Here is a 26,917-nt window from a genome sequence, read left to right as displayed (position 1 = left end):
AGCGGCACTGAAGGGTCGCAGACTGTTACTGGCCGTAGGAGAAACGAGCCAGCGAGCGGTCGAGCGAGATCCGTTCACGCTGAATAAGGGGGTGGATTCAGCGGCGAGCCGGCAGGGTCACCGTGAAAAAGGGCGCCACCGCTACACGTATTCTGCACGCAACGTTTGCCTAAACATGCCGCGAAGGGCCAACGAGAATCCGATTACATTCTGCCCACTGACTCGTTCTAACCGAGTGACACGCATCGAGACGTCTCCAAGGACGACCACCCCTGCTTACTCTCTTGCCTCTGATCCCTTTTCCTCTGCAAACCGCCGTCGGATAGATCAAGATAAGGACCAGATTCTTTCTTTCAGATTCCAGCAATCTTTTCTTCTAGTTTATACATTCTACGGAATCCTGACAAATCTCTTTAGGGAATATTGATTAAAATGTAGTAGTAGCCTCTGTCCAGACACTGCGTTATGTACGCCTCTTTCGCTGTACATCATTCGAGGAACGTGGGAACGTGACCCAACGCGACCCCCGAGTTTCCGCCTCGAGATACTCGATGCACGTAGAAGCCATCGTGAAACATACTTCCGCGGAAAGATCAATTTCTGTTATGAATTCCGAGTCGACGGTCTTAACAAGACATCGCGTTAACAGCTTCTACACATACGACAGAGTCTGTACGAGGGACACGGATCGATGTATATTTGAATGAAATACATCTGGATGCAGATAGTCGGTGGAATGGCTTTCCAACGTTAAAGAGGGTTTGAGAAGCAACTCGGCCTGGCCGTCCTTTAACCCTTGGACGTCGGGCAGAACCGTGAGAACCAGTCGAGAAAAGCAACCGTATGGAAAGCGGATCGAAGACCCCCTGCAGGTTCTCTCGTTTCCGGTTAGCAAGCGAATGCAAGTATCGAAAGAAGCGGAGAAAGTATACGTAGCTGCGAAAGCTACCGTCCTTTCCAGCGAGAGCAGCGTCCTTAAAATACGCTGCCCTGAAAAAAACTGGAAGGTTACGTTTACTTTTGTGCCGAGATCGACCCTTATCGGTAGCCAGGGAACTGCTACGGGCTCGTTTCATCGATCTTTTTCCTGGCAAGCAAAGAAATGTCCTCGTCCTCGACAACGTTGGGTATTGTTTGCCGAGAGGACCGGTCTTATCGTGCTGCGAATAAAAAGAAGCAATCTCGCAAGTTTGGCCGACAAAAAAGTTTATACGCGCGCACGGAAGGGCCCGCAGCGATTTCTCCCCCGCGCTGCGTAAAATTCAACAAGAGAGCAAAGCTTGCTACCGTTTACTCGATAAATTTCGTGAAATAACTGCCCTCGAGTTCAAGCTTCCTCTCGGACCTCCAATAGCCTGCAGGTAGCCTTTGCAAACGGGACTGCTCTAGCGGGTATAGCAGATGACCATCCGAAACGCAACGCCTAACGAAATGGGAGAAACGGCCAACCATGGGAACATGGAGATAAAAACGAGAAGCGTGGAGATAAAAACGAGAAGCGTCGCGGTACCGTAGAAAATAATCATCGGCGATCCGTTGCACCGACCTCATCGATCGTCGAGAAGCTTTTTCGCTGGTTAACTGAGAGAAGATAGGCGGCAAGAAAAACCGAACAACGACGCAATAATCGACGTTTGACAACGAACGCTTTTCTCCTTTCGCCGGGCTCCGTTATCCTGTGGCTTATGTCGGTCATATCCAACAGAACGGCAAGGAAGTTCGCGATAAGGATAAATGTACTTAAGCGCGCCGTTCTCTGTCGTTCGTAATCGCAGCTGCTATTTAGAACTTTCTCGTCTGGAGACGCTACGACGCTCGATTACCTCTTGCAAAATACGACGATTAAACGAATCGACGATCTTCCAAAAACTTCTATCGATGCATCCACGGAGCGTGGGGATACGTACGCCGGTGGATGTTAATTATCCTTTATCGCTCAACGTATATCGCGTTGGTAAGCTCGAAAAGGGAAGCAACGTTATCGCTGTCGCCGTCGTCGTTGTCGCACTGGTTATTTCAATTCACGCAGACACTGGCCAAGGCAGATTTTCTCGGCTGTCAGTTTTAATCATTCTTTAGAGGAACATGGCGCGCCAGTGTTAAACCGTTCCGTTTCTTGGTACATTTATGCCGAAAGCGTTTATCGCGAGCACGCCACTGTCGTATATCTTTCTGACGCGCTCGAAGCGTTGTCCTCCGCTACAGATACATTCCTCAGGCTCATTTAATTTCGTTCACATCGCGCCGTTTATTTTTGCCACCGCGCTTCCGTTCTCTTCCGACCGTCCCATCGTCCCATCGTCCCGTAGTCCATTCTTTTCCCGCTGGCCTCCGTCCGCGTCAGAGGAAAATGTAACCAAGAACGGAATGGCCCTCTTTGCACCTGCATCTCGGCAATGCGGAGATCCATAACTCGTCGGTCGAGGGCAATTCGGTCGATTCTCTGAATACGTAATTGCCTCTTCCTCTTCTGGTTTCACCGCACGTTCTTCTCCCGTCGTCCCTTGTCTCCTTTCCTCCGTCGTCTCCTCGTCCCTCGATGTGCCGACGTTATTGCGTCGCCGATATCTTTACGGAGAAAAAGATAATCTCGATACGTTCGCGAAACTTTTCCACCGGTCCAAAATCCTGGCGATCGTCAGCCAGTCCCGTTCGTGAACGCGATTTCACCGTTCCAACGATCGATTTTCCCAAGATATTCGCTTGCATTCTCGTCCAGGCCACGCGCGTCTTCTCCTCGTAGGAATCACAAGCGTAACGCCGAGCTATGTTTCCTGTTGTTCCTATACTTTCCTATATTTCCGTGCATTCGCTCGCCTAAAGCCACGTAGTCTATACGTCGGCTTCCGGGTAGAGACATATTTATTGCGAACACGGGACCTCGTTTCGCAGGAAGATGTAAAAGAACGAAAGGGTGCGTCCGTTAAAGGGAGCAACGGCGAAACGAAGAAGGGGTTTCAGAAAGATGGTGTCGTGTGCTCTTTGACAAAGGGCAGCCGGTATCACGGCATTATCGTATCCCCGATCGACCAGGCCGGGTCTCGTACAGGCTGCGCCGACGTGCTTCGTAAATATCGGGTTACGGGCGTGCAAAGACCAAGATTTTACGGGCAAACCGGTCGTTATTGGTAGGCGCGGCGATACGATATGTCAACGAAAAATCGGCCAACGGCACGCGTATGGACGTAAGCGTGAGTGCGGTGGTGCGTATGTTTCTCGGTCGAGATTGTCGAAATCTTTTATTCTTATTGCGCATCGATCGGTTCGCGAAACAACCTGTTGGCCGTGCAAATATTTTCGTTCAAATAAGTTATTTACGTTGGCGGTGACGCGTGCCCGCACCACGCACCAAGCTATTTGAATTCGAAAGGCGATACCGATCGTTTCGAAGCTCGAGATGCGGATTCGTAAATATCGAGTTACGCGCATCCAGAGATTCGGGATTTCATCGGGGCGCACTTAGGTGGTTATTAACCGTGTATAGGAAGTAACGAGCAACAGAAAATCACGTAGTCCCGATCGAGTTACGTGCCACTTATTTCTTTCCCTATTATACACAGCTCCACTCCGTTGCAGTTCGAGCTGATAGTTTATGTTTCGAACTTTCGCAATTATAATTCTCGTAGAACCGCGTCGTACATTATGGTAACGCGCGATACTATCCTATGTATCACTTGTAAATTGTCCAGCCGTTTCAGCGTGGTCGTAGCAAGTAACCGCAACCCGGGGAGAAGGTATATATACTCGTACGCGCGAAACCGACACAGGAATCCGACTGCTTCCATCGGCCGATTCCCTCGATCTCAGTGTAGTGATGTTGCGCTTCGCCAGAAATACTTTTAGTTTCGAAATTTTCGTGGGAACGTGTACGTCGTAGATCGCGAGTGCATCGTTGCTTCCAAGCACTCTGGGAAGAAGCTACTCGTCGAAGGATTCCGAATTTCTTTGAGAACTAACCTCGCTTCGATCCTGTATGGTCTGCGAACGATCTTGAAGAAGCGCGTACGAACAAGTTCTTCCACCGTGTGGATAGTCGACGGGCTATCGCGATTCGCGGATCAAGAGAAGGAAATCGGATTAGCTCGCCGGGAAGGTAACGCGGCGGCTGTACCGTTCGTAAAGTTTCCAGTTGCCAGAGAAAATAAAGACCACGGATCTCCCACGTGGGAATCGTTCGTTATTAGCTAGCCGGCAATAAGTTTCCCTTATTGCCGCGTAAACGATGCACTCGCTGGCTCTACGGTGGACTGGCGCCGCAGAGGGAGAGTTTAAGGGCTGCTTCAGGGCCTCGCTAGAAATAGAGTAAGCCACAAAGCTAGAGGTACAGGAAGAAAGATACGAAGGGGGTGTTTCGAGCGGATAATATACAGGCACCATTTTTAAAGTTAAGTATCGCCAAGCAACGCGATTTAAATGGAGATGGACGAGAGACCATTGCCGGCTGCGGACCGGCTTTGCCACATCCTCCGACTCCGTACCACCGGTCTCACCTCGTCGTGCAGCTTTTTTTATTTCTCTCGCTGTCCCTCCGGTATCGCGCTTGTTTTCTTTCCTCTCCCCTGACTCCTCCTTTCCTTCTCTTCGTTAGAGTCCCTTCTCCCTCTCTGCCAGTCCGATCTCGCAATTTCTCACTATTCCGTGTCTCTACGCTCTCTTTATACTCCCTCAGCAGAAGATTGCAACGACCCTCTTGCACTCTAGTCGAACGTAACAATCCCTCGTGACATCGTCGATGGTCTCGGCAAAACGTTTATCCCAGAACGAAGCGGAAACGAAACCCTTTCTGTTTCAGTATTTAAACTCGCCGATCGTGGAACCGGTGTCGTCGCGTATCGAACAATACCGCCTCCTTTGTCGCGGCATCTTTTTTTCTCCACTTTCCGACCATGGATAATGAACGATTGCCGTGCAGCCGATAATAAATGAACGAAGCCGCAGCAGCTTTTTCTTTCCGTTCGGTTGCATCGCGTGGAACGAACGTTTCAACGAACGCGAGACGAACTTTCGTCCGCGGGCTGAATTTCATCCGATCGAACGGGAAAGTATAACGTTACGTGGGGCAAAGCGTACGCGGAATATTCGTCATCCAGCCGGTAAATTACAATGCGCCGTGTGCAGTTCATTGTACGAGTGGATGCGTCTATATACCCGCTTTATTACGTAATTTCAGTCGGCAAATTATTACAATTCGTCCCGGCGGTTTGCACTGTTAACGATGTTTGTATTATACGTACATAGCCGCGCGGCAGGGCGGCATTGTACGCGTGAACGAGAGGCAAATAGTCCAATCGATAGATGCCCGCCTTTGGTATTCAAATCAAACACTTTGGGCGTATCTACATTTATAAACGTCTATTATCATTCGCTGGATAATGAATCGCCAATTAATTACCATGCTCCAATCAATGGTAGGGCCGACAACGAAAGTACAACGGGTCGGTTAGCATTTCGTTCGCGTTTACCGACCCCCAGAAGGACGTCACGATTTTTCTATTTCCATCGAATCGATCGCGCCACTAATCTTCCGATTTCCTCCTCTCGAGCCGATCGCGTGACAAGCGTTGTACCTTTGCACGCGATCTTTCGCGAATGTACGAAACTTTAGGGAAACTACGGTGGTCGACGTACTCTGATAAAGAAAGAAACGACATTTGTGACGTTAACCAGTTCGCGAGCTGGGATCTCATTGAAAATTCTATCTGGGTAGCGCAGTCCTAAAATCATCGTGGACGTTGATGGGGTCGTTTCCGCGCGATTAGAGTCAGGAAAGGACGAGGAAGAGATTCGCAACCAGGAGGACCTCCGTTTACAGCGGTGTCAGCCGGCGGTCGCGGCGACCGTCCGACCGCAGCACTGTCAACCTGCGTAATTAATCCACGTTTCAGCGGGCCTGAAACGCCCGACAGCAGCCTAAGATTTACCGCAGTCCAATTTTACACCTGTCCGTCATCCGAACTCGCGACCAGTTACCTTTCGCTTAATGAAATTTGCTCGCTTGGTAATTATCAGTGCTTCGCTCTGGGATTCGTCTATCCACGTCATTCTGGCTCTCTGGGCAAGGCGATTTCTCGTTCGCAGTTACAGATCGACGATTAATTCTGTATCCGTTGCGAGGATATTCGAGCGTCATCGCTCGATCCATCCAATTCAAGTTGCCAGATCTCTCGCTCGCAGAGAGTAACTACTACTCCTTTCGTTCGTTATACACTGCTGGCAACATTCGATGCGAGATAGCTTGCGAGAATCGTCTTTGCACTCGTTCTGAACCTCCTAACGTTCATTTGTCATGCTTATTTCCGCTTATGGGCTTCTCGGTGGCAACGATGCTTAGAATATCGACGAGCCAACTAGCAATTGCCATGCTGGAATATTCGCTTCTTCGTTCTCTATCGCGCATTAATCTGCCATGAATCGAAATTACGCACGAGTGTACGAACGCGATCGCAATTTTCGAGCATCGTTGATCTTTTCCATGGTGTAACGCGAAACCGTTTGAAATTTGTCGCGATTTTAACCGGTCACGTCGGATTCGCCATGCACGATTCGAATGTTAAAGGTCGGCGTAAATTTGCACCGCTGCGAATATCACGGGATTCGTTTCCTCTCGTTTTTTTTCCTTTTTTTTTTTCAAATCATCGATCCCGGCGCATTCTACTTCAGTGGGAGAGGAACGTTCAAAGTTGTTACGAGTCTCCAAAAGCAATCACACGGGAAGACGATGGATTTCGATGAAACAAACTTATTTTCTAAAACGTATTACGCCAAGCAATCTGCGTCCTTTATTTCCTCGAGTCAATATTTCCGCTCGCTAGACCCGACAGTTTGCAAGGTTATTGCAACGTGGACCAACCGAAGTATAACCGAGTTCATGGTTGTCTTTAGAGTCGTTCGTAGCGGCGGCGCTGTACAACTTTTGATTGGAATACGCTTTTACTATTCCCTTGCAACGCTTTGAAACAACTTAGGTCCGCAAAATCGGTGCTCGTTACGCTTTCCATCGTTTACAACAACCATCACTGTGGCTGATGCACGGCCGAACGAGTGAAAAGGACGCTGTTAGAGCCGCGTGACGAACATCGTTGCGATTCGGTCTTTCGTACGTCGATACATCACCACGAGCTACGAAAGATTCCCAGTGAAATTTCGTCGAACGCTGTGTAAATGTCAAAATCGTATGAAATGTTTGCTGTTCGACATTACCAACTTCCGATTCAAAAGTATCCAGCTAAGTATGCACTTCGCTTTAATTTCACGGAAGGAAATTCATAGAGTTTAAAGATGCTTTATTTATCCATCGATTTGAACCAACCGCGACTCGTTTGCGTAAAAGTTAATTTCAATATTCCTCGTACATTTTCCGTTGCGGATTTATCGATTCCGTCTGGCCGCGGAACCAGGAATTTGATATCTGATTCGGTGTTACGCAGCTGTTATTGTTACTGCACCTGTACTGGCTCGATGTTATTGCAGTCAAGCTGCCATGATTGACGCCGTGAAAAGCCGACCCAATGAAATCGCGGAAAAATAATGCTCGGAATACGACACTATACGTGTCGGCGCACGGTCGACTCGCTGATATTTTTGCCGCGCTGCTAACAGTTCGTCCTACGGTTATACAATGGACAAAGCAGAGAATAGACCTATCACCTTATGGGACTTCGCATCACGCAAATTAAAATATCGATCGTGGGAAAATTCAATATTTAGAGCAACGAGTTTAAAAATTATATTGAACTTGATCTCGGTCTCGCGATAATATTCCTGCACGTGTGGTATAAACATCTCTCTCTCTCTCTCTCTCTCTGTTCAAATTTGCTCGTATGGACGCTGATAACGTGTAGTATAGTAGCTAGTATCTGCAGTGTACTGTAGAATTTCTGAAAGTTGCATGTGGACTTTGGAAATCTAGAATGGATTTCGAACGATTGTACGTAAGTCCGGCATCTGCGATTCATTCTACATCTTGCTGAAGTTCCTTCGGGATTTTAAAAATCTAGAATGAATTTCAGATGCTAGGACGTAAGTATCATGTGCGGAATTTATTCTAGAAGAATCCTTATGGGCTTTGGAGAATATTTTAGCAAGCAGCTAAGGTCCGTACGTCGTGCGCGTCGTGCAACCGCATAAATCGTTACATGTCAATATCCGCGGCAATCCAGCAGAAAATAGATTTTAATTTCATATATCGAAGTACGTGAGTTATTCTAAAATATTACACCGGCATTATTGTATGTAACCGCAAAATTTCAATGGAACACAAATGTGCAGCAACATTCCGAAATGCATTGTGTTGCTACAACTCGAAACATTGATGCGGTATTGCGACTCGAATTTCGTTGATAAACAGGAATATTTGATCTAAAACGTAAGTACAATAACATCGTGAAAACGTACAAGAGTCAACCCCGTATTTTGTGTTGTCGTATGTGCCTAATACGAGTTCGCATTAAATGGTGTGGGTTTATTATACGGCTCGTTTATTCGATTACTACGTCTGCAAGATTTTACATTATCGTTCGATGTAACGTCCGCACGGATAGCTTAGCAGAAATAAAATCGACGTCGAACGACACGCAAGAGGGCGGCGACTGGATGATCGCCGTTGAAAATCGTATTGAATAGAAGCGAATCGGTGTAAAACCTAAACGACTGCTTTGTAGCAACGATACACATCCCTACGGGCGCGTCGTTATCACGAGCGTCATTACAAAGCGACCAAGCACATAATGGTCACGAACTTGTAACGATAACGACGTTGCCGGGCTTTTAGCCGACTGCGCGACCATCTCCTTACTATACGAGCTAGAAAGCTCCGAATGGACATTGGACGTGATAATGCGCGAAAGCCCGTTTGACGATCTCGCTCGATTCTAAACACAGCTGTCGTTGTACAGACACTCGGCGATACACGGCCCGTCTCGATGCGATACGTACACACGTGTGTACCAAAGGGTTGCACGACACTCGTGGGATGCGAGCGTTCGCTCTCATGAAAAGATGACGGGATACCGGATAGAGGTCCGCGAGACGCGATTCCGGAGTCTCGATGCACGCTACAACGTTGTTAAAATTTATGAATAATGTAGCAGAGTAATGTAGTTTCCTAGTAGTTCGTCGAAAGTAAAATCGCTACCGTCTTACAGAAATTTCACAGAAAACACGATGCTCGCGACTGTTGGAAATTCGGCCGATGAATAGCGGTGGTTGCGCGAGATGGATGCGAAGACTAGAAAAAAAAAAAGAAAAAAAAAAGGAAATGACGACGAGCAACGATGCAGACGAGCGTACGCGAGCCGCACAGGAAACCAAAGGGAAAGTGCCTTGCACATTGTTGCTGGGACGGTAGAGAACAGCCGGTTTACGCAGTGTAAACGATCTTTCGCGTTGTTTCGTGGTTTGCAGGAAACAAGCAACGTACTAAAGCGTTTTACGACCGGCCTATACAAATTGCAACCACGTTAAAACAATCCACCGCGTTACAATTACAGGCGCAACGAAATCGCTGCTCCGCGCAATCCACGGATATGAGCATTGTTACACGGCTGGCTCGCAGCAACGCGGATATTGCCGATTTACGAGCTCTTCACGATCCGCGGCTAACGTCGGGGTCGCCTGTCATACATCCCCTCGTCGAAAATCTATATTTTCCGAACGACGGAATTTTCGTTATCCTCCGATACGGTCAACTCCGGCCCGGCTTCTCCAGCGGTGCTTTACGACGCGCCGAATACCCGCTCATACGAGAAGTAATTGCGCAGGTGGAAATTAATTTTCAGTTGGCCAGTTGCCCTACGTGACTTCGATGCTTCGCATTACCCGTCGAATTCCGCTGAATGGAAAATCAACCGCCTCACGATCTAACATTACTCTACGGGAACCTTGGTTTCAGCCGCGACAAATCGCGATGGAAAATTTTAGAAACGTTCGTGTTTAATGATATTCGGACAAGGATTCGTCGCACGGAAGGTCGCGTATAGTTTCGTAATAAAATGGGATACGCGCGATTCTGTCTGGAGCGTGGATTGATTTTGAGAGAGCAAGCTTCACAGCTTTCGCAGCCGTTATGTGATTCAAATCTCCATATTATTCTATAATCTATTCGCTAGAATAATAGCGTCGGCCATGGCGGTTAGAGTCGATCGCATGCCGACCGGAGGCTCGTTCGACTTGCACGCCACCACCCTCCAATAAGCACCCTTCGGTATCGTAGTTGCGTACCTTGCGCACGTGCTTAAACGTACACGCTATCGTCTAGCGGATTTGAGCAGATAGTAGCATGCCAACCGATATTTGCGTCTTCCGGCGTCTTCGATTATTATCGTTCTCTCGAACGCCATATTTGCTCCATGGCGTAAACACTGTCGTAGCGAGTGATAAAAAGACGTTGGAATATCGGTGGTAAGAGAGAATGATAGGAGAGAAATACATAGAGTCGAGGGATGAACGACGACACGGCACGTCTGATTTATGAGCTTCGTAACCCAGACGAGAAGACTGAATACCAGCACTGGCATGCAACGCCGGCTTCTTCGTCTTGTGGTTCATCATCTTCTGTCTCTATTGCGCTATTTAATCCGCGTTTAGACTTAACGGGTTTAATTTTGAAAACATGAACATATATCAAAGATCATGGAAAATAAGAACAATTTTCGATCGTCAAGCCGATTATAAAAATCGAGTTCTGACCAGTGGATGGCATAAAATTCGGTACAAAAAATGTAGTTTTCAAATGATTTGCTTTTTCGTCGATATACGCGAGATCGGGCGCATCGATGAATGATGAAGCACCGGCGGAATGTTTTCCACGTTGCCTGCGAGGCGACATTAATTTTTCCACCGCTTGCACGATCGCTAGCCTACCTAGTTGCATGTAACGCTTCTATAATGATTTATACGTGTATAAGCTATGAAACACCGATAATTACGGTAATTGCAATTAATCAGATTTATGTGCGTTAACTATAAATCTGATTATATCTGGATATATAGGTATAGTAGTGGCAAAATCTCCGTAAACGTACTAGCCTCGATTCTATCCGAATACAAATTAGAGCGTGAACGCGACTGAACCGACGACTCTCCTTTGTCGATCGAGTCGTGTTTGCCACGATGGAATTATCGGATTCTTACGGTTCACGACCGGCTGAAAAATCTGAATATCATGAAGAACCGCGTGGTCCATCGTACGAGCTCATTCTCATTCTTTTCCGCCGTTTTCTTCGCGCGACAGCGGCGTATTCGTTCGCAGGAATCGACAGCTGTGACCAAACAGCGGACGTGTGCGAATAAAATTTTCAGTCGCGGTCCCTTGATCCCTGACCGAGGAAATACGACGTCGACGATGACTCGCGCTCCTTTTAAAATTTCGAAGGAAACTTTCCTCTGATTTCCTCCTTTACGTCGATCGAAGGCCCAACCGATCTTGCGGTTTGCAGTTAAAACGAATCGCGGCGAGACGATAATTGCGACGAACGAAGTTAAGCGAAAACCGGACCGGGGACACGGAGAAAACGAAAAGGGATAACGAACGAATGAAATTTATGTCCGGTTTCGAGGTCGTTTCGCGCGACATCGGATCCGCTGCTTTTCGATCGAGATTTTCAAATGGAATTCTCAGCGAAGCAATAGGTTCCGACCTAGGAATCCGAGGGCAAGACCGAGGCCAGAGATCCCCGGTCAGTTTCGACCCGGCACGTAATCCTCGGACGAATCCCCAAGACCAACGGTATGCTTTTGCCGGAAGCCCTTCGTCCACCGTTCGACCTTTCCTAACCGATCCGAGCACCAGCTCGTTCTCTTTCTTCAGACAATGAATTCGCTCCTAGAAATTTCACTCTGTTTGCCGAACACTCCATCTTTATCGTTTAACGATCGAGTTACTGCGATCGTATGCTGCAAACTTTTCGCGCTTCTCCTCGCTTCCTTGCCCCTAACAAACTTTTCTCTTTCCAACTTTCAACTTCTTTTTTCCGATCCTATCGAGGACAACCGTTCTCGTCCTAAATCTATTATCCTTGTTGTCGCGTGTACAGGCAAATCGATATCTATTCGCCGATCGCGCTAAATCCATCCACTCACGATCGGTTGGCTTGCGGCGAAAAAACGTTTGCCACTATCGTTGCCAATGTACGGATATCGAACGTTATTCGGATTAAGTTGGACGATCGGTGGTTTCTCTTGGAGCTTATACTTCAACGGTGAATCGAGAACACCTCGGAGACGCCCGAGGCAAACGGGGTCAGGAAGGAGGTCTCGGGTCAAGATGGGGATTAGGATCTCCAGGGGTCACCTTGCGAAACCCGACCTAGCACTATACGTCTAACCCATAAATTATGTCCGTCTAAACACACAATTCCTCTATGAGTAGCTGTCTAGAGATGTTTGAGTGGGTGGAAAATACGAAGAGAGGAACCAAATATTCTGTCGGTGCTTTTTGTAATTTCCATTAAAACACGCTGATAGAGTGGCGAACGATCTCGTTTGTTTGTCATCGAGGAAAATCATGGTACGTCGAAATTTGTGCTAGGTATCAGGTTGTCCGAAAAGTGTCTTTCTTTCACAAACGTGTTTTTCGTAATAGTGCACCTTCTTACAAACGCAAAGCCAGGTCTGTGAAATGTCACGGTATTTATCTTGTGGCGGCACTCGGGAACAATGTATATCGCCGAAACGAAGTGCCTGAGTCAACAATATCCCAATGTTCGAGATGAAGACGTGCGTGGCAACGTTCGCAGACGCCTAACAAACGCTCGGATAGTGGGAAATTGAGGGGCGACAAAAAGAAAAGAATCGGACTCCATCGACAGTTAAGTTTGAACCAGGAAGCTATAAAGTCGAGTCGTAACCGCGCAGCGAGATTGACCAGCGAAACCGAAAGCGATACGCGACGCTATCAAAAGAAGACACTTGTTAATAAATATATCGTTAACCTAAACACCGAGTGATTATTAACCGAATATCATCTGAATCTCAACGGAACAAAATGGATCGTACGTAATTCGACAAAATAATGTAAAACAAAAAACGTGTGTCTATTATTTCCTCATAAAACGAAAGAAACTTTTCGGACAACCTAGTACATACTGTTTGGTTACCTGCCCCTATATCTACGCCTACGTGTTCCCGTGTCGTAAACGCTCCTTCTCTTTTATGGCATGTGATATCGTTTCTTATTTCCTGCTCCAATCGTACGTTTTTCTCGGATGATATTTTATACAGACATTCATTGTGAACGTCATTTCTGATCATCCACTCGAGAGAAAAATGTCTCGCTGAACAAACCGCGTTTCATAATTTTCATCGCTGTGATAGCGCGATAAGAAGTGGTTTATAGCGTAACTATATAGTCAGTGAGCTATAGCGTCGAGCGTTATTTCAATGGACGTGTCAAATTTATTCAGACAAAGGTTTCACGTCGTTAAGAGGATACGCATAAATATTTGATAACAGGATGCGATAGGAAGCGAACTCGATAGGAAGAGGGTGCGTGCGTGTATCCTTTATCGGAACCATAGGTTTGCTAAGAGAACATACAGTGTGTGTGTGTGTATACAGCTATGCGCATAGTTCACATACCGACCCTTCCTCGCATGGTATGTTATAATTAGTGCTGTAGCGAGCGCACGCAACATTGATATGTCCACGAGCTTCCGAATACTTCCTTAACGAGATGGCTTTGTAAACAACGAGTTAAGTCTTCGCGTGCCTCTTCGATCTGTTCTTTTCTCTCTTTTTCAGATCACCGAGCCGATTAAACGTCGTCGTTGAAATCGAGTTACGATGTTCCAACGTACCGAGCTTTTTGAATCGAGGTCGAAAAAACGGTGAAATCTAATTGTTTCCATATTTCATATTCTACGCGGAATGGCAACGCGCTTGCCCTGCAACGTCCATACCGATAGCATCGGCCCTTTGATCAGCCATCACGGGGCGCAAGAAAGTCGGGCTGTCGATTAAATCTGCATTTAGAAATCCGATTATCGCGGATTCAAATTTTTTAACGCGGACAGCCGGGCGTGGTAAGCAGCGACTGCCACCTAGGTCGGCCGCTTTTAAATTCAAATTCTACGCGACGTCGATTAATTACAAGACGTCCACCAAACGCAGCTCTATACCCCCCGCGGATCCAAACGTCACATCGTGTTTCTCTTTTCTGCCTTCCTTTCTTTTATCGCGTCGTTTGCACGAGCTCGCGCTCTGCCATCGTTTCCTCCGGCATTTGCAAAGCCTTGCACGCAGTCGCGATACGCGCGACAAACCAAGGTGCGAACGGTAACGGTTTCGCAGTAGGCGTCGAGGGATGAATAAAGGGGCGAGTTAAAGCGCGTCAAGGGAGTGTCGTTTCCTCTTGCCAGGTTTCCACGCAATAATCGTTACCGTGAATAGTTCGCGACCTACCTCGAGAAAAAGAGTCGTCGAATGTCAACGCGCGCCCGGAGCGTCGCTGCGAGTTTGCTCCAGCTACGTATCTCTATCAAAGCGTGGTAACGTCACGTCGCGTCTCGTCTAATCGCTACAACGTATCGCGACGATCTTTGCGCACCTAATTTATAGATGAGATCGTAGATCTCGCGGTGGCTCCCGATTGAAACCAATAACTCGAGCCCAGCGGATCGAGAATATATCAATTAATCACGCGCGGCGTGCAGAAGTTGGCGCGGATCTTCCAATGGCGCAGTTACATCGATGCTGGTACAGCGAAGAGGCGTCGCGACGGTTATCAATTATTCGCCGATAAAGCTGCCATCCAGAAGCTGCTCTCGCTCCACCCACGTCGGTGCCCCTTCAGACACCGATCCAAATTTATCGACGCGCTATAATTACGTGCCACGAAGTTGATTGTGCGTAGCTGCGGTCCTCATTAGGCGTGTACGCCTCACCGTTATGAAGAATTCTGATCGACGTATTGTCGCGCTTGTCCCTTTTATCTCTCACTCGCAAGGAACTAGTTGTACAGCGTAAATGGAAAGTTTGCAAGCCAGCTAAACGAAAAACCGCAGCTTTCGACGAAACATCGTTGAGATTCCATGAAAATTGAAAATTTATTCGACCGTGTCCGCGGTAAAGTATCGAGAAGCGAAGCTACCGCAAAAATAAAAAATGACAACGATAAAAGATCTGTGCGATAAAATCCGACCGCGTCAATTAACGCTGTTCTTTTGAAACCGCGAAACGTTGAAAAACAGCCACCGAGAGGGAAAAAGAAGGGGGTGGGGCAGTGGGGGAAAAAAAGAACCTCGGCGATGTATTAATCGCCAGGAACCGTTTATTTCCTCGGGCATTCAGCAGTCTCTGGGTAGTTGAGGTAGCTAACCGCTTGAAAAATGATGCAACATCGTAGCGTCAGCAGTGACGGTGCCGAATTCTAGAACCACCGACGAAGAAGCAAACCGCGGCAGGCATGCAAGTTTAATTGCGAAACTTCCCAAACTATCGCGAATTACGGGAAATATTGAAAAACGCCAGTAATATCACGGCCGTCCGTTCGGTTTGCGGCTGTTCTATTTTTATCCAGGTATTCGGCCTGCGTCGGTCGAGATATTTGGCAAATAGGAACGAACGCATATATACGCGAGCAGCCAGAAAACAGGCCGCGGTCGTGATTAGAAGATTCAGCAATCGGAGATAAAGATCATCAAAACCGTAGACCACCGGTACGTATCTGCCTCTATACTCGTCGTATCGCGTGACCGTGACACGATTAAAATTGCTTAATGATCGTTTCAAAATAATTCGGAAGTTCTCGTTTCGTTTGGCCGAAGCGGGTTTTATCGATAAGAGGTTTTTCAAACAAATGCTACTAAACCTAGAGTCTGGATAAGAATTATCGCGCGAAAGGTACCAAGTTCTATTTAAATCCAATGCGGTACGGTACACGGTTCGTTAAGAAAAATCATAACGAGTAATCGGTCGAGATAATTGTCAATTAAGAGGGATTCGTGTTTTATTCGATTGTATTTCCAAAGAAATACCTTGCAGACGTCATTTTGACCTATTGTGTAGCACCTACTCTTCGTCTCTTTCTCCTTCTTCTCCTTTTTCTTTACTCTTTTCATCCGAGCGAGAAAAATTATTCCGAACGCTGTAGCTGCATTTAAATTCACCCCTTCCACTGATCTGGTTTCCTTCCAATTTTCAGGTTCATTAAGGAAAATTATAGATACGCGATCGAGCGAAATAATTGTCAATTAAAACGTTTCGTATTTCATTGATCCGCAAGTTCGAAAGGGTCGCGGGCGACAGCCAGCTTTTAATTAATAACCGTTTCAATTAAGACGCGTCCAGTCGTTTAGCGATCCGACGTGACAGCGATAGCGGCGACGTATATGGCCGCGTAAAATTTTGCTCGCGGGAAAGAAAAACGCGGAACTGCTGCGGGCAACAGCAGGCCTTTATGAAGGTTCCGCGGTGGCATTATTGCGGCCAACTCGCAAACGGGAGAAGCTCGCGGTCGCGTCCGCAAAACGGAATGCAGAAAGGAATTTGGAGTTCGAGTGGCAAGAGGCGAGCGAGGAACGAGCAGTGACGTACGTTTAATAACGCGGACCGGCTTGTATCTGCAGCCGTCATGGTGTACGGGCATTGTAATGGGAAAGAGAGGGCGATCCGACCGGCGCCGTTTACTGCATACTAGTCGCGCGAGTTGCGAATTCCTCAAGCGCCATGAATTTTTCGTCACCGCGGCCAACCAAAGCGGCAGGTCGTTGGTCGTCGAGACACCGCACGGATTTCAGCGTCGCATCCTCCGACACAATCTCGCTCGATCGCGTAAATTAACCAACTCGCCAACCATCTTATTACGTACTAACAAGAGCAAAGAACGAATCACTCACGTATACAACGGCACTCCAGCCTCGTTCTTGAACCAAAAAACCATGTGCAGGCTGTCCTCTCCGGGCGGAGTAATGTCGCATGGCAGTTCCGCTGGTTTTCCTTCCACGACGCTGATATTGACCAATGGTACTGCAAACGAAAATAGACGGATGGTATCGTTAAAAGGTTGCATTCGTTGTCGTTACTCGATTTCGATTTCGATTTTGCGGTCGAATTGGAAGAAAATTCGAGCGCAAGAGAAGATGGAGAGAGAGGACGAATATCCGGGCCGCATTCTTCGATAGCGAAAATCCGGATATTCGGATGCAAACACAATCGAACGAGGATGATGTTGGCCAGCGATATGTAAAGTGCACGCGGTATAGGATTAAGAGATCCGCTTATGAAATTCGGTTTGGACGGACTGCCGTAAACTAGTCGTAGCATCCTGCTTGCACAAGACGATCTTTCGAGCAGGTAAATGGAAAGCTCGAAGGTCTGATCATACGGAACGAGAAAATCCTTCGGGAATTTCCGGTAGGCTATTTCGAAGAAACGAGTTTCCATTCGATTCGGTCCGTTGCTTTCGTTTTCTCCACGCTGGACGATCGAAACAAGAATCGAAGCTGCAACTATGTACCAAGCGCCACGTCCGTTCGAGAATTTCACCAGAGACTTTTTTTTCTCTTCTCCACTTATATACGAACGAAAGAGACTCCGAGAGTGTCCGAGTGTCCCAGTTCGTCGAATCCGATTTGTCGCGGTCGTTTCACCCTCTTGTTTATCGAGCGTGGCGCATGCCACGAATATGGACGTGGATGCATGAAAATTTCCGTTTATCGTCGATAAATCTTTCTCTCTCTCTCTCTCTCTCTCTCTCTTTCTTTCTGTCTTTCTCTCTCTTTCTTTGGTAAGCGATCGTTCGCGACGCTCGAAAACCTAAACCGGAAGGATTAGCTGGCGTTTCGCGTTTACTCGCTGGTTATAACAACCCCGTCTGGTATAAATATCGCTTAGGGGTGACTGTTTACCATATAAACGCCCCGGAGCTACGGTACTCATTTGAATTCTCAGTTTTTCCACGTTGTAACGAGCTCAAGGTACGTGCAACAAGCAGCAGTTACCTCTTCTCGGGTGGTAACGCGGCTAGTGCCACCGCCTCGTACCTACTTTCCACGTTAAAAGTAAGAACCCTCGGGAAGCTTCTTCCCGGATTCGTTATAATTTCATGCGCGTATTTCGCGGGTTTGCTTACGATTTAACGTTTGCTTTTAGTTCGGGGTACATGCGCGCGCGCGCTCGCCACCCTACTGCCTGGAATTTTTCATAAGCGTCACGCTTCTTTCCCTGCAAACTGTGTAATTTGATTAGCCCTGCGTCGCTGTTGCTCTTAACGGCTACATCGCCCGCGTCCTCGCGAAATTAACTACCAAAATGAGCGAGGTAGCCTAACGGCCCCGTGTAATTAACGACGCGGTCCGTCCGATTCTGCGTCGTATCCCGGGCGCTGCGACGCGACAGCAGCTGATCCTCCGTGGCCAGCGAAACACCTAAGAGATCTATAGCGGTTGCAGCTTAACTCTGTTGATTTTACTTATTTATGTAAGCGGCGTAGATACGTCGTTGGACACGAAAGCGACCGCGCCACGGCCATCAATCAGCCGCGAACAGCTCGCGCGACCGCGTGTAGTTTAAATACCAGAGAAGCCTTGAAAGCCGTTTCGATTAATGAAATTCCGCAACATGGCCGCAATTAACCCTCAAAGACCCGAGGCGCTGGTCGAAACGTCCAGCAGCGTGCTAATGGCGGACGCGGCTCGTGTCGCATTCGAAACGCATTTAATGAATTCGTTATCGACCGGAATCAACGTTTGCCTCGGTACTACGAACGCCCGGACGAAGAAGCGTCACGGTAAACTTCGAATTTGCATGGGTGGAATTTTCGAACGTCCTTTCGTCGCCGTTCTCGGTCCAGGGTCCTTTGCCAAAACGAAACCTTTAACTTGCGGTGGCCTCGGTGTCTTAATTAAAACCGCGTAAGTTTCCTGATCACGGCGATTGAACGAAGCGGCGCCGATCGATGAAGGCGAGAAGCGTGACGTCGCGAAAGATTTCGAGTTCAACCGCGTGGAAAATGCAATGCCGCGGGCTTCTGTTTTCCATTAGAGTCCAACGGCACACGTGTCGTACGGAAGATTGAGCAAAAGTTTCCAAAGTCACGGGTAAAAAGCGAAACTTTTCCTTGGATCTTAGTAGAGCTTCCCATCCTGGCGAGTTTCGCGTCCAACTTTTCGGGTCGAACTCGTCGAAAACTTACGGCCACTCGTCATCGTTGATCACCGCGATGCTACAACAGGGCCAAGTATTTTCATAAATCTTCCACGATGACGCGGATTGATCGTACGATCGAGGTGCGACATAACGATTACGTTCTAATCGTTCGCAAGCCGCTGTGCGACTATCGCGCGTCGATTCGAATTCAAACGGTCCGATATCGATGCAAATTTCATGGAACCGGCGCTTGGCTTTTACGCGGCCCAATCCAGGCCGTAACGCCAACTTTGCCATGCGTTTCCAAATCCTCTCTCTCTCTCTCTCTCTCTCCTCTCTTTCTCTCTAGCTACGTTCAAGGCAAATACGCTTTTACGATATTTTCATCCTCGAAGACTATCGTCTCGCTTTGCTCTACCCGGCAAGCACGTTCTCCACAAGTACAACTCGCAATAAAGAGTGAAAACTGTGACTTTGCATCGAGAAACTACGCGGAATCGTTTAATTTTATTCAAGCGCATCCGATGCATCCCGATGTTCCCGAGGCGACTGATACACCAACGATACAAGTTTATCCAAAATTCGTGCGACTGTTAACAGCAGGAATAATATTAATGATAAACGCAACGAAAATACGTCGAATACGAGACAAGTTTGGCCACCTGCTCGATCTACGTTCGGCTCGGTTGAAAATGAATGGAAAGGGAGAGACGGAGAACGGAAGTTACTAAGAAGCATTTGTCAAGCGCATTAACCCCACGATGCATGGCGGTGCAAGATCGATGATTCGAGTGCGACCCACGTTCGCCGAAGGACCATTCATCCTGCAATGTTTCCACGAGGAGTAGTCGAGACAACGAGGGAGGTAGAGCGTCGCGACACCGAAGGGATAATGGGGTTCGTTTTAACAAGGCAAACGTTACGATCGTCAAAAAGAGTATGCCATCTTGCTTGCAAATTAACTTCAGTCGGAGGACCGGTTGTTAGGCGCTATTATACCGACAATTCGTACAGTCGGATGGATATGCGACGGAACATATAGAAGGGTGAGAAAGAGAGGGGGAGAAAGGGGAAAAGAGATAGAGAGAATCGTAAAAGGGACAGGATAGATACGTAGGAGCGAACGACGAGTCCGTTATTTACGGAGAGTCGAGTGTGCTCGGTACCCCTCTCGCAGTTTCCAACGACAGAACCCTCCGATGTGACCGACCGTTTTACACACGTTAAGCGACATTGTCTACGCTTATTGTCGTGCTTCGTCTCTTCCATATCTGTTTCGTACGGCGCGGCGCTAACTCGAAGGGGGAGGGCTATAGCAGAGGACGCGGAGCGAATTAGAGTCCTGTTAATCAGTTGCTTAATTCCTTGCGCAGGTGCGTCGCGTCGTCGCATTACGAGATACGAGGATCCGTAATTCCGCTGTCTGATTTTCTCTATCCTTCTCTCGTTTTCGATAGAGAAGGATCGTAATTTAATATCGGGCAATTTGTCCGACGTTCGGGAAAACGCGACCGACAGATTCGATAGATCCGTTTTGCTGTAGGAACGAAACGATGAAACAAACAGGAGGAGCAGCAGTCAGTTTATAAATCGTGGCTTGTCTTTGTCATCGAGGGAGATTCAGTGGAATCTGACGCATGGAGCCCCGTGTTGAAATTTTTCGTAGTCCCGGGAACGGAGAGGGCCATCGTTTAAAAAGGAGAAAGAGACGAGGAGAAGAAGCGGGGAGGGTAGAAGAGGAGGCAAAGATGGCGAAGAGACGCGAAGGGTGGCATCGGGGGGCTTACGCTTTATTGCGTATTTACATATTTTCACGGAATCCCCTCGACGTTTCATAAAATTCAACGTCTTTACAAGGGTCGGCGCGATCCCGTTCCCAGGACGCTTCGTCGACACTTTATACCTTTGAATTTCTGCGACAAAGATTTTCCCCCTTACTGGCAGTTAGAGTGGAGCACGAGTCGCTAGCGTTCCCTCTTATTTTTCGAGGGGATCGGTTCAACGAAACAGACCGACTCGCTCGCTCGGAGGAAAAGCACATTGCTGGATCGGGTGAATTTAAAATTGATCGGCGATGCTTTCGAGTATGTAAATCGCGTTTGGCAATTACCATCGAATATTTCGAGAATTTTTCACTCGCATTCTCTCGCTACAGCGAATGCAAAGCAAGAGCAACTGACGGTGGAAACTCGTAGATTGTGTTTCCGTCTGGAGGAACAAAGCGGAAAGTTTCTCGTGATACGGGTGTCGCGGTTCAAACTTTGCGTCGAATTTCGCGGCTCCGGAGTTAAACTCGAAACGATCCGGAAGATGCCGGGATCAAGAACGGATCAGAATAGCGGACGACCGATTCTCGTCGTACGGATCCGTAAAATCGAGTCGCTTTGAATTAATTAGGACGTTTACGAGCGCTCTGGTTCGCGCGGTATTTCAGTCGCGACTAGAGCCTCGTAAAATTCGACGGCAGGCTAAATTAAAGCCGTGACATCGCCTGGGGCGATGTATCGAAGTTAGCCTCGTAGGTTTCAAAAATTCCAAAAATCTACGGCTGATATCGTCGAGAGGGAAACGACGAACGATGGCCAAGGAATTTTCGAACCGCGAATCGAGTATGCCCTGAACGGACTGTATCGCGAGAGGAATGTAGTTTGCTGGCAAGCAGGCTAATTGAGATGTCGGCCTCTAGAGAGTAGAACGAATAGTTCAGCTTACCCTCATTTCCGTTTCCTCCCCTTCGAGATTCCCCGTCGAGCAGCCGGGGCGCGCTTAAAGCGTAACGACGTCGCTTCCGAATTATTAATAGCACCTTATCCCTTGGGAGCACCATTGTTGTCCGAGGTCTAGACCCTCTCGGGGTCGTCTAGTGGGTGACGACTGCCGATGACGATTGCGCGAGACCTACGCGATGGATATAGAAACGTACACACCACTCCAAGGGGAGAGCGAAAGCCGCGCAGAGGGAAAGACGCGCGTCGAGGGATTTACAGCTGCGTTCGCTCGCTCGTCAAAAAGAAACGGTCGTCTTTGTTTCGAAGCGACAGCCACCGTTGACGTAGATGTAGAGTCATCGAGCACGATCGCAGGATCGATAAAACGTTGAATACTGTAAACTTTATCGACGCGCATTGGCGCGCTGCGGAATATTAACATGCAAGCTTTCACCGATCACCGCGACAAGTTCGACATGCAAAACCAAAGAGTCGTTAATCGTGGTTCAGACGACAGACGCTGTAGCCTCGAGACTCGGTGTGAAGTCATCGTTTAGGCCGGAGATAGAAATCGGGTTGTTGAGGTTATTCGATGTGTAAACAGAGAAAACACGTGGATAAATTGTAAGGCAGAAAATATATTTAAATAGAAGCGTAATTATAAGTAAGAATACAATTTGAGCAGGTCCAGATCCGCACGCTAGCTGTGTTACCCAATAACTGAAAACCCCGAAGCCAACGTCGCCTGTCTACCGTTTATGGTCTGTCTTCGTCGCAGTCTTTTGTCTACACGCTGTCGATGGCTTCAGCGCTTGAGAAAACTAAAAAAGACCAGATGCAGAGTTTTCTTAAAAATGGTGACCACTTCAACACGGGTGAATTCCACGCGGATTTCCGCGAGTGCAGCTTCCGAAGGTTCTCGCCGTTGACGAGCGTGCGTTCGAGTTACCGCGTGCAACGCGTCGTTGCGTTAAACTCGAATCGACGCTCATTTCGTTCGAAATCGATGAACGAATACTCGACGAGCGTCGAGTACGACGTTCTCAGGTTTGAAGCAACGGTTAAAAAGCTGGCTGAGTTTTCGAAAAGAGATTAAGACTATGGGCGAGGCTACTCGGCAGTTGGTAGACGGAACGTACAGCCTGTCCAACGAGGCAACGTAACGTTACGTCGCGTGGATGTCTGTCGCCGGTGTTACAGGCTGTGCAGTTGCCGTTGCATTGTGCAAAGCCGGCACCCGGCCGCGAGACACTGAGTTACGAGCCACGGAAGGGAGGTCGCGACCACGTCCGGTTGTAATGCAGTTTGCGCAACAATAGGAGCCACAATAGGCCAAGGGAGCCACGGTAACGTCGCTCTCCCTTCGGAGACGTTGGCCTTTGACCGAGGATCAAAGCGTTGTGCTCCCTCTCGAACGTCCGACCTCGCATTATCCTTGCTGGCCGCAGTCCTTTAACGGACGACTGAGATCGACCGAATTTCGCGGTTAATGAAATTTCCCAATGGCGCTACGCAACGCCGCACCATTGTCGTTTTTATTAGTTGGCGAGTTTTAGCGTTTACCTTTCGATCCGAGGAGGAATTCGAGCGTGCATGGAGCACGACGCGACCTGGCGCGCCAGTCCATGTTTCGATGACATTTTTCGCCGGGGTCGCGAGAGCGTACCGTTTTCAACGAAGCGTACCGAGCCGCGAGCTTTCGCAAATGGTGCGAACAACACCGTTAAAATGGACTCTGGTAAACACCGCGAGAACCAAAGCAATTTGATGGTAATTTTCGTTTCTCCGCGGTGTGCAGAGATACGATCGATGTGCTTGCATAGGTAGGTCCTTATCGATCGCGCGCGAATTTACCTGTAATTATGACGAAACGCGATTCGGTACAGCAGGTCGCAAGTTTAACGAACTGGGACGAAACTGGTTCGAACGCGACATCGTCGATCGCGCGCAACCGAAAAAAACTCCATCATTGGCACGGAGCAAAAGTTTGGTGGCAGCGATCGGCCAAAAAAGGACGCGCAAGGACCATCATTTGAATACCGACCGAGTTCCGGATCAGAATTTCAAACGAGATTTCTGTTTAAAGTATGCTTAATCAACGTACTTTTGCCGAAACTTTGATCGTTGCTCGTTAACGGATGTATTATACTCTGCTTTTTCCGGCGAGGTCGTTTCGTTTATCGCCATCGACGAGAAACTCGCGAACGGATCTCGTTTCTCGCCGTTTCCACCGTCAAGGAAAACTCAACGAACGAAAGAAGGAGAAGAGAGGGAAGAGAGCGGGTCGAAAGTTGATCGGTTTAAACCCGAGCGCGCGAGAAAAAGAACTATCGATTCCAGGCGACGAAGCTCATTGCGAACGGTCTAGGGCTACATTCGTATTTTACTTGCGACGCGACGATCGCGTGCAACTTCCCAGCGAAATCAATGGCGAAGTAAACGTGAACGTCGGTCGACAGCGTGAAATTGAATTAATCCTGAATTAAGAAATGGCGCGCAGGGTAGAACAAGAGCAAAAGAACCGCGAGACGAGCAAGAATTCCGATTGTAGGGAAATCGGAAAGTACCGGACGAGATGGTCGCGGCCAGAGTACGGATAGACTCCTCTCGCGAATGTTCTTAGAAAACTTTAAATAACGTTTGTAAACTCCGGCCAAAGTAATTCGCGTAAGAAAGCCAGATTCGGGACTCGCGGCGAGTGGCGAATCGAGTTTTCAAGTTGAAGAATAATATCGCGTTTTCGCGGACGATTATATTACGATCGGGTTGCCATTTACTCGACGTTGCTACATCGTCAGCAGGATGCCGGAAGTCAAACGATCGATTACAAAAACCGACACGACGCGACAATCGCCTTGTCTGTGAGCTCTCGTTCAACAAGTTCCGTTGCTTTGCTCGTGAAATAATATCGAGAAATTAATCAACGATTTTCAACGTTTCCACCCGTTGAACGTTAATTCGTTTTCTGTTTTCTTCTGCCGAAAGTCAACGACGACCGAGTGGTTCTCTCGAGCGGATACAAACACAGCCACGTTGCCTTCCTTAATTAACTTACTATCCCGTTAAATTACGTTCTAAGTAATAAAGCGAGACGAGTTTCTTGATCCATCGAGCGCCCCGCGGTCGCTCGTCCTTCACCTTTGACTGTGATAGGGCACGGACTTTGAGTCATGCTCGAACGAAACCAATTACTCGATCCTCGATTATGGATATTTGCTTGTCGCGCGCGTCAATACTGTCACTTAACAAGCAAATACCCAGATCGAGGCGAGTTAGATAGGGGCCGAATCTACATCATCAATGGACCACTACCACGGTGAAATAAACGCGCGCGACAATAGCGAAACGGTAGGCGTGGAAATTCTGTACGTGAAACGTTTAGCTGTTTCCCGATGATAGCAAGACCCATCGCTTTAACGCTTCGATTACTTGCCGTTTACAGCCTAGTGAAATTATTAGGGTTCATGGCGAGCGAAGTGACGCGTCCATCGCGTCCACGACATAATTAGCGCAACGACATCGTATTTCAGGATATGACGCGAGTCGTGATCGGCGGCAAACTATTTCCTCCCGTCGCAGAAACTATAGGAACGTGTGACGTCGCGACACAGCGGTCGGAAACAAAGTGATCCGTAAATAGCGCGAAAAAGCTATTTCGCGATCGATTTCATTCGAATCTAGAACAACGACCATTTCCGTGTGCGACGGTATCGGGTTTCGGTATAACGCGCACCGAGCCCACACTCCGCCGGTTTTTCTCTCGAGCCGAGTCGAACCGAACCGAACCGAAAAACGGTGAACGCGAGCGAATTCGATCACGCGGTGATCTCCCGGTTTTGGCTGAACGCTCGAACAGCGACATCGCGCGTAGACTGTGGCTGCGATTCGACGCGCGCGATATCGCTTACTTTTTGACTCGGCATGCACGATGCACGCGCACAGCTGCGGCTGCCTGTCGAGTTCCGACGGAAGTCGATCCCGCGCCAGCGAACCGTATCGCGTGCGACATTTGCGGCTCGTTTTATCCAGCGCTAACGAAACGATTCGTCCGAAAGGGAAAATAAGCGCGAGAACGTCGAAACTGCGTTGGCCAGGCGACGCTAATACGACGCATCGCAACCCGGCAAAAATCTTCCGTCTGCGGGGAAACGACGATGTTCGATCGAGCAGCAAGAGTGTACCAGCCGGTGGTAGCGTGCTAATTAAAACCGTGAATAATTGACCGTTCGCCGCTTTCCAATAATTAATTCCATCGTCGGTGATAACGTCACGATTCATTCCGTATGGAGCGCAGGGAAAACGCAACTGGATTCGTGTGGCCGCGACACCCGCGTACCGTCTCTCGTCACCTATACGCCGCACACACGTCGCCGCTTTATCCGCGCTTCGATATTCCTGACACGCCGACACGTTGCACACCGTTTGTACCGGCCGATTTCCCTACGTATCGACTCAACTTGCGCTTGTTATTTCCATAAACTAATACGATCGTTTAACGGTCTGTCAGTTGACTGAGCTTCGTGTCGCACCGTGCAACGCATCGTACTATATGGAAAATTCCCAGTCGGAATCGACGAGCCACGACCGCCAATCTATGCGCGGTAACGTTGCCCGTGAAATTTTATCTTTCGACTAACCTTTATCGCGGCCTTCTTTTTCCTTTTGTGCGAGCCATTCGGCTCGATCGGCGGCGCTTGTTTCAAATAATTCACGCGCGAGTCGATCGGCTTTACCGCGTATTATCTAGGAGAACGATGTGGCAAACAATGTCACGCGTTTCCATCAAAATATTTTTCCTGCTGACGGCCCTTGATTAATATATACTGAATAATATATTCAGCTACAAAAAAGGCATTCGTTTATTTTACGACCTTGGGGCGGAAGATAAATTACGAGAAGCATTTGCAGCCAACCAGGGGACGTTGACTGTGATTTTGCGTTGCAGCGAACGTAAAGGATTACCGCGTGTACCCGAAATTTCATTTCGCGGCTGGTACATTTCGAAAGACGCTGAAATTTGCAAGACTATCAAACGTGGTCGCTTAATCGCGCGCGAAAGAGGTCTCGTTATGTTAATGAGATTTTCGTGCGGCTAATAAGCGCGTCAATCGGAAGAAAAGGCGCCG

The 26,917-nt window shown here is 48.2% G+C and overlaps 1 protein-coding gene across 1 annotated transcript in view; it reads right to left on the bottom strand.

The window, feature by feature from the left end:
- The window catches only part of LOC100747218 (nephrin), a 171,207-nt gene extending 148,853 nt beyond the window's left edge, over positions 1-22,354 (bottom strand). The window contains exons 1-2 of the mRNA XM_024369272.2: positions 21,796-22,354; positions 16,833-16,962 (exon numbers count right to left, since the gene is read on the bottom strand). Of these exons, the coding sequence (XP_024225040.1) occupies positions 16,833-16,962; positions 21,796-21,910 (245 nt within the window). The 5' untranslated portion in view covers positions 21,911-22,354. The remainder of the gene's footprint in view (positions 1-16,832; positions 16,963-21,795) is intronic.
- Between the last annotated feature and the right edge of the window lie 4,563 nt (positions 22,355-26,917).

Source organism: Bombus impatiens, unplaced genomic scaffold (genome assembly GCF_000188095.3).
Source record: "Bombus impatiens unplaced genomic scaffold, BIMP_2.2 scf_0548, whole genome shotgun sequence".
Lineage (NCBI taxonomy): Eukaryota > Metazoa > Arthropoda > Insecta > Hymenoptera > Apidae > Bombus > Bombus impatiens.
This window is presented reverse-complemented; position numbering and strand designations above follow the sequence as displayed.